Raw genomic sequence first — 9,091 nt, 5'->3', positions numbered from 1 at the left:
CTACTGCTGCATTTGTCCAAAGAGTTAATGAGTACTTTGATTGCTTAAATAGGAGAGTTTTAACTGACAAAAACGCCTTGAAATGAGCACTTCAAATTGATAATGTTGTTTGAAATAAACTGAAGGAAATGCAGCAATACCTAACGAACGTGAAACTAATGAAGGTATGTTTGGACTCGTCATAGATCTATTTAAGGACCACACGGATCACTTTGTCTTTTCAACTAGTCGAGTTAACCAGGATCCGCTTGAAAATATATTTGCGTGCGTTCGTGAAAAAGGTGGTAACTGTAGAAACCCCTCAGTTAATGAATTTAATATAATAATTGCCAAACTTATTTCTTTGCACATTTTTAAATTTTCCCAACTGTCAAATTGCGAATCAGATGATGTTGTTATGTTGTAGAGTTTGATTTAATTATATATCAGCCTGGCACTAAAAAAAAAGAGATACAGCAGCAAGAATATTCTACATCATTTTCAGAAATTGTACAAGACAATAAGAGGTACTTTGACCAAAACATAGATAATTTTTTGGGCAATAATGTAGCCATTAAATTAACCTTGAGTAGATATTCGCAGTGAAGGAGACGTTTCCAACCCTATAAAGTATATATATTCTTGATCAGCATCAGCCGAGTCGATCTAGCCATGTCCGTCCGTCCGTTTCTACGCAAACTAGTCTAATAGGGTCTTCCCACACACCGTCAAAGCGCATTCACCGTCCGTTGAACTAACTGCCCATAAGGTTTGGCATTCCGAATTTTCTCAAATGGACCGCGGTTAGAACGCATCTAAGTCTAACAACGGTTTGTTGGCGAAAGGTAGGCGATAGTTTTTCGGTGCAACTCTAATTCCTTCTTCTTAACAGTGAAAATTTAACCAACACTACGAAAAATGTAAACAAAGCTGGCGAGGAACAATTAAAAAATGAAATTTAAAATGTGGCGCCAAAGCTACAAGCATGCCCAAAATAGTTGTTGGTGTTTTTTTTTTGTATATTCTTGCCCCAATATGTCCCCAATTGTTACTATTTAATATAAACCGCCTAACTCTACCTTATTTTAAAGGTTTAAAATGCCTATACCACCTATAGAAACTCTTCGGTCTATTTATCGAATTTATCGATATTATTTTAATGATGTTTGAATATAAATTTATACAAGTTTGACAAGGAATGAAATTGCCTGGGAAGACCCCACTTTAAAGCAATGCAAGAAGAAGTACATATTTGTTCTTGAGAAATACTTGCTCAACACGTCAAGTTTTTTAAGAGATGTACATAAATAGAACTTAAAAAAGGGTTTTCCAAAACCCACTGAACTTCAATGGGATTACCTTGAGGTAATCTGTAGTTACTTCTTACTAGTTATTTAGTGAAATAAATGGAAAGTACACACATATTGTAGTCAATATACTCCAGCGGCTTTCCTAAATGGTGCCCTTCTTCAAAGCGTCGAACACATCGTTTTGGGGCTTCACCACAGCCAAATTTTCACGTTTGGTTAATAACATTTTGATGGTCAAGTTTTTTAAGAGATGTACATAAATAGAACTTAAAAAAAGGTTTTCCAAAACCCACTGAACTTCAATGAGATTACCTTGAGGTAATCTGTAGTTACTTCTTACTAGTTATTTAGTGAAATAAATGGAAAGTACACACATATTGTAGTCAATATACTCCAACGGCTTTCCTAAATGGTGCCCTTCTTCAAAGCGTCGAACACATCGTTTTGGGGCTTCACCACAGCCAAATTTTCACGTTTGGTTAATAACATTTTGATGGTCAAGTTTTTTAAGAGATGTACATAAATAGAACTTAAAAAAAGGGGTTTTTAAAACCCACTGAACTTCAATGAGATTACCTTGAGGTAATCTGTAGTTACTTCTTACTAGTTATTTAGTGAAATAAATGGAAAGTACACACATATTGTAGTCAATATACTCCAACGGCTTTCCTAAATGGTGCCCTTCTTCAAAGCGTCGAACACATCGTTTTGGGGCTTCACCACAGCCAAATTTTCACGTTTGGCAAATACCATTTTGAGCGGTAAGACATCAGCCTCGCTTTTAGTATCCGACAAGTATATACATATTTTGTCATTTGGCCCTTTGGCTGGGCTCGAAGGCTTATTGACAGCGGGCTTTGTTTCTGGCTGCGTCTGTCTTAGCAGCCTCTTCGAGTACTTTGTGGGCTGCGACGACTTGGCTGTAGTTGAGGCAACTATTGGCTGCGTGACGGTACTGCAAATTGTGTTCATTTTGGTCTTCAGCTGCTTTATGATGCCATCCTTCTGGTGCTCGAGAGCAATTAGCTTGGTATCCTTTTTCTCGAGGTCTTCCTGCAGGGCGATCATCTCATTCATTTGCTCCTTTAGTTTCTCCTCGCACTTTTCCTTAGTAGCTGCCAACTGATTGCCCATCTGCTTCTTGTCATCCTTGAGGCTGGTATTAACCTTTCGCCATCTAATTCAGTTTTTAGCCACAGACTTTCATGGTTGACCTTAGCTAGCTTTTCCTGCTCAGCCTGCAAGACTTGACCTTGATCCTTCAGCATGTTCTGCAAGCTTTTGATTGTTTCCTGCAACTCCAAGTTTTGAGCCTCGCACTTTTGGCGCTCTGCGCTGTGCAGGAAGGCCTGCTGGATGTTTGCAAATTCGAGCATCTCCTGGCTCTCTTTTAATTTCGTGAGATCCTGTGTTTTCTTGTCCAAAGTCCACATTAGGCTAGAAATGGTTTCTTTGTGGGCGTTATTTTGGGCATTCAGTTCCACTGATTCCCTGGCGAATTCTTCGTTAACCTCAACCAGCGAGGTTTGAGTGGCCAATGCGAGCAGCCATTTCGTTGTTTAAGAACATCAGCTCTTCAAAGCCCAACGCCTGCTGGTTGAGCCCATCGCACTCCAGTGTCTTGACCTTCAATTCGGCATCGAGCTGATAACATTTATTCTCAAAATCTGCAAGTTCAGCAACTGTATCTTGCAGCTTAAGCTTTTGCTCTTCCAATTCTGCCGCTTGCTTTTTATTTTCATTTAAGAGTTTAGCAGCAGTTGCTTCAGTTTGCTTAAATTTCTGATGGAAATCGGTGAATTCACTTGCTATAATGCTCAACTCAGCTTTAAGACGATCGTTCTCCGATTGGTTCTTGTCGAGCTCTACATTTTGCAGGTCAACAAGTGTCTTGGCCACTTGAAATTGGTTCTTGTAGTTTACACGCATCTTTAGAGCGTTTATACCAGGGGTGTTAGTTGAAGTTTGCCGGTTTTACTGTTGATGCCGCTAGCAGTACTATATACATTTGTATCATTCGGAATATGTGTCATTTTTTTCTGTTGACATTAACCTAAAGAAATACACAAGTCGCATTCCGTCAAAATAAAAACTTCATACTTTTTTACCTCAGTGAGTATGTCGAGTTTTGTTCCAAGTAAATCGAATTTGCGGGACCCATGTGTTGTCGTGAAATTCGAGTTATTAAAACCTTGGTCAAATTGTTAAAAAGTATCGCTACCGACGACAAATTATCAATTTGAATAATGCGTTGATCGAAAAACGGCCGAATGGGCCCGAAAACATGGCAAAGTTATCTTGCAACATGACAACGCGCCGACTCATACCGCTAAACTGACGAAGGACACACTGAAAGGACTTGATTGGGAAATATTATCGCCCCCGCTGTACTCTCCAGACCTCGCCCTGTCCGACTATCACCTTTTTGCATCGATGGGACACTCACTGGCAGAGCAGCACTTCGCCAATTTTGAAGAAGTCGAAAAATGGCTCGTCGAATGGTTTGCCTCGTAAGAAAAAAAGTGGTTTTAGAATGGTATCCATAATTTGCCTGAAAGATAGGCGAAATGTGTAGAAGCCAATGGTCAATACTTTAAATAACAAATTTATCACATTCTCTTGAAAATTGAGTGTTTTCTTTATCGAAAAAACCGGCAAACTTCAACTAACACACCTGGTATACTTCTCGAGCCACTCCATGCCCAGCTGCTCCTGCAGGGCCAGCATTTGCTCTGTGTTAGAGAAAAATCATTAGAAAAACTAAAATTCCTTGTCATTTATTCATTAAAATTTAGTGCGGATAAATTCTGACGCAATCTGTGCTTTTGATGTTGTACAACAGCCAAAATAAATTGGTAAATGCTCCATTTCAAATTTGCAACTGCCAATTCGACAGTCTTTGTTTACGTTTTCATGAGCCGCAGCTGATCGATCAGCTGTTCGGATGCGGATGCGCTTTAACGCAGCTCTGTGGGAATACGAGTTTTACTTTTTTTTTAAAATCCCAATCGTTCCTCACAAATGCGCTGTGTGGGAAGACAGTATAAAGCTATCTGAATGAAACTTTGCATATAGTCGTCTATATAGTCTCACAGCTATATATGTCGAAACGGGCCGGATCGGACGATTACATCATATATATCATATATATCAAATGTTCGATAAATTTGTAGAACAAAAATTATAATTTTAATTAATTATTAATTTTAATAATATCGGAAAATTATATCTTATAGCTGCCATAGGAACGATCGGAAGATTAGGAGAAAAAAATTATAACTTCGTTGTGTTTTAGCGTACTTTTATCTACTCTGAGATGAGTTTTTTTTATTCAGGCCTGCTTCGGTAATCGAAACCCTGCAGTACTGCGCGCTGGTTCGTAGCTGCTGAAATAAGCGCTTACCAGCAGACCACCCCTACTTACCCATCGGGCCCTAGCAATGCGATCTTTCATTTCCGTTTTTGTATGAAATGTCCGCAAATAGGGTCAATCGCCACCGTGTCGTATACCCAGGAACTAGTGAAATAGTGCTCCATATTAAGGGAAGTAATGTAAGTACTTACATGGGACCCCATAGAATGGTTGGTAATGTAAGTACTTACATGGGACCCTATGGAATGGTCGGTAATGTAAGTTCTTACATGGGACCCCATAGAATGGTCGGTAAAGTAAGTACCCATTATATATTAAAAAATAATAGAAGTAACAATTGTTGAAATGCATTATTAATGTACTTATTTTTTATTTTTAAATAAATTCATTTTCTTATTTTTTTTTTTTTGTTAACGCTAGAGTTTTTAAAGTGCCTCTTTTTTTGGAGCTGCAAGGCCTCTCGCAGCTGGTCCTCAGCTGACCCAATACCTCCAACTGCATTTATGGAATCTGGGAATAAGATAAATTTAATGATTATTAATCTTAATTCAAATTTAACAGGCCTGATTATAAATACCTACCAATCATAACACCATAGAAATCTATTTCCTTTCTTAAGGCCGCTTTCCCCTGAACACCATCTATATTATAAGCCAAAACCACCTCATTAGCCATAAGATTTCTCAGATTTTTTAAAATTCCGCCATTGACAATTATGTTTTTTATTGCATCAATCTGTAAACGAAATAAATACGAATTGCGATTAAAAGAACATTTTTGTCGGTATTTATACATACACAGAGCTCTCGGTTTGCGATGTTTATTACTGAGTTCAGATCAATTAGATCGCCTACTGTCTGAACAGGAAACTTGCTAGCCACCTTCTGCCTTTCTCCTTGTTGCTTCGTCATCCCCTTGACAGTGGCTGTTTGCTCTGAGGAAGCTTCTACTAGTACCTCGATTTTGTCCTGCGTCACTTTTTGGTCGGCTAAGTATAAATATTGCATATATTAATGCATATTTTATTAAGGGATCATTGACACGATCTTATACCTCTTAAAGCATGAACTTCATCGGCCACTTTTGTTTCGGCTGCAAAAAAAAAAAGAAAGAAACATTTTATTCAAAGCTCAAATTAAACAATAAATTAGCCTCTTACCTCGTGAGGTGCTAACTAGTTCAGTTAGATCGACTATCATCTTGTCAAGACGCGCGATGGTTTCCCCACATTTGCAGTCGGCTTTCTTATCTAAAAATTTAAGGTTTTAATACTTAATTTATTCAAGATCTTAACAACAATTTTTTTAACTTACCGGTGTTAAGAAACTTCATTCGCATAATTTGTCTGTCTGAGCTGTCTTACATATTTTCCCCTTTTGCTTGTTTTGTGTTTCTTGGTGTCTTTTTTATTAAAATATAAGAAATAGTTTAAAAACATTCATATTTTCAATATGATGAAGAAAAGGCATTATAATTAAACCATTTAAGTAGGGAATAACGATCGCCTTACAAATTAACTGGTCTAATTTGAAAATTTCTTCTGAAGATGAGGGCTCCGCATCTGCTAGGTAAATACCCATATCACACGAGTTTAAAGGGTCAGTATAAAAGTTCAGCAGATTTTGAAATCGTCTTGCCCTAAATTGATTTTCGGAATCTTGCATAATTGATACAATTTCTACTGGAACATCGCCTTCAATATAACAATAATTGTTAGGTTCCTTCTGCATTAATGTGCAACCTTTAAGTATTATCAAATTTTTTCTTTTTTCAGTTTCTAATATATGTGTGACTGGTAAATAATTTTCTTCGTCAATTCTCCGGGGAATTTTCTCCAAAATTTTTGTTGGCTTTCGGACATATTTTTATACCCTTGCAGGGTATTATAATTTCAGTCAGAAGTTTGCAAGTTGCAACGCAGTGAAGGAGACGTTTCCGACCCTTTAAAGTATATATATTCTTGATCAGCATCAACAGCCGAGTCGATCTAGCCATGTCCGTCTGTCCGTCTGTCTGTCTGTCTGTCTTTCTGTTTCTACGTAAACTAGTCCCTCAGTTTTAAAGCTATCTGAATGAAACTTTGCATATAGTCTTCTATATGCTCTCACTGCTATATATGTCAGAACGGGCCGGATCGGACGACTATATCATATAGCTGCCATACAAATGTTCAATTTATTTTTCGAAAAAAAATTCTAACTTGGCTGTTTTTCAACATTTTTGCACCATTTTTTAGATATGGCCATTCTATATTATTTTAGAATTTTGGTATAAATTGTATCAAAATCGGACGACTATATGATATAGCTGCCATAGGAACGATCGAGAAATAAATAGGAAAAAAAATTATAGTTTCGTTGTTTTTCAACGTATGTTTATCTTCTCTAAGGTATAAGCTTTTTTTATTATTCTAGAATTATGGTATAAATTTCATACAAATCGGACAACTATATCATATAGCTGCCATATAAACCGATCGGTAGATGTAGAGAAAATGTAAAACTGGGAATGTAAAACTGTAACTGTCAAACTGTAAACATAATAAATATAGGTAAAATGTAATGAAACACTGTTTTGTGAGTCTTTTCAGCATTTAAATCTATAATATAAACATCGAAACCAATCTGCAAGGGTATACAAACTTCGGTTTGCCGAAGTTAGCTTCCTTTCTTGTTTTAAATGCTGTAAATAATTTTCAAAAGCATAAGCAGAGCCTTTAACTGGATCGCCAACATACTCCACAGTTTCTTTTACATGGAGTAAACTATGTATATTGTACGTTACACTATTTTCCCCAAATATTCTTGGAAAGTTTTCAACAAAATAACAAAAAATAACATGCGCTGAGAGGTTTGCAAATTTAATTGTCGTTGATATGGACAGCACAGAATCCTATACGCGCAATGCAACAACAAAAATAAATAATATTGGTCATCAGACAATTCATTTTTAAATACGCAAATTCCTGCATAAAGTAAAAATTGTCTAAATTCAGTCGCTTTCCAGTTATACAGTTCATTTAGAGATCTTGGCTTCCTTACGAATTCTCAGGGCATTTTTTTGTGTAAGTCAATTAATTTTTTAGACATTTTTTTTTTGTCTTACGTCAATTTATTATAAGATTTATTAGTCATCAATCGAACAAGGATTTTGCGCATGACTCCTAAATCAAATAAATGCATGCAGTCTAATGGAATTTGCGTGACCATTTAACATTTAAAGTTTCAAAGGGTGTAATTTTTGTCAAAAACTGTTTTAAATGGTGGTCACAATATATTCTATTTTTAAAGTCCTCGTCTGTTATTAAATCTCCCCTTGTGGTTTTGTATGTTAAAACACCATTTATTTTTCTGCCGACTTGAATACATTTTGAGCATCCATGCGAAGATGTATGTCCTGGAGTCCCACTAATGTAAGCCCTAGTAGGGGCATCACAAACAATAGCTCTCAGTTTTATTTTTAACGGTTGTTTGTTTATTTCAATTCCGTTATGAAATAAATGTTTTAGCTCAGAAGTAAATTGGCTAAGAAATTCGTCGAGACTATGAGGCTTAGATTTTCCTAAAAATATTCCAACAGGCACTACAGGGCAACTTGGAATATTTGACAATTTGATTAAAATCGGCCAAAGTTGTGCATTGGAACTTTTAAAAAGCGGAATTCCATCAATATTTACGTCAACAATTACGTTTTCATTATAATTAATTGAATTCAAAAGTTTATCTAATTGTTTTTTAATGCCAATGTTTAAGTTACGACAACCATCCATTTGTGTTATTTCTGCTTTCTTTGGCGCACTGTATTTATAAAATGGGTCGACATGTAAATTATTTTTTTTCAGTATATGAACTAAGTCAATTACACTGTCACGGTTGGGCCTATGCTTTAGAAACCACATTTTCAAATCCTCGTAATAAGCAAACAACGTAAAGTACTGCCTATTATATTTACAATTGCCCTTTTTTTAAGCCAGAAAAAGGAAAAAAATGGTAGAGTTAAGGGGGACATCTGAGTAACTGGCAAAAAAAAATCCCATTTTCTAGAATTTTTTTTTTGGCCAAATGAAAAAGCCAATCGAAAAATTTTAGGATTTTTTCGATATTTTGATTTTTAGCAAAATGGTGAGTGATTAAATAAAATGTTCAATTTTCATGAAAAAAAAACGTCACAAAATTGTTGATAAAAAAAAAGTAAGCAAAAAATAAAAAATCCTACGTGTGTCGATAGCCATAGGTATTTTGGATATACTGTCAAAATTTCAGATCGATCGGTTAAGATTTGTTCGAGTTATGTTTTCGGCCAACTCAAAAAAGTGGTTTTGAGAAAAACGCGTTTAAAGTTTTAAAATCGTATATATTTACATGAGAGGCATTGCGCAGAATGGAAAATTTCGACACTAGACACATTTGCCGGACTCTATCTTTTGGTA

At 36.1% G+C, this 9,091-nt stretch overlaps 1 protein-coding gene across 1 annotated transcript; it reads right to left on the bottom strand.

Annotated features, from left to right (window-relative positions):
• Positions 1 to 2,801: 2,801 nt before the first annotated feature.
• Positions 2,802 to 6,526, bottom strand: LOC138928386 (uncharacterized). Its single transcript, XM_070285456.1, has 7 exons — positions 5,976 to 6,526; positions 5,822 to 5,911; positions 5,716 to 5,754; positions 5,460 to 5,650; positions 5,244 to 5,397; positions 5,078 to 5,172; positions 2,802 to 3,218 (listed from the first exon to the last, which is right to left on the bottom strand). Exons 1-7 carry the CDS (start codon positions 5,998 to 6,000, stop codon positions 2,802 to 2,804), a joined length of 1,011 nt encoding a protein of 336 aa, XP_070141557.1. The 5' UTR covers positions 6,001 to 6,526.
• Between the last annotated feature and the right edge of the window lie 2,565 nt (positions 6,527 to 9,091).

This window comes from Drosophila kikkawai, chromosome 3L (assembly GCF_030179895.1).
Source record: "Drosophila kikkawai strain 14028-0561.14 chromosome 3L, DkikHiC1v2, whole genome shotgun sequence".
Classification (NCBI taxonomy): domain Eukaryota; kingdom Metazoa; phylum Arthropoda; class Insecta; order Diptera; family Drosophilidae; genus Drosophila; species Drosophila kikkawai.
The sequence above is the reverse complement of the archived record's forward strand: the minus strand, read 5'-3'. Positions and strand labels throughout refer to the sequence as shown.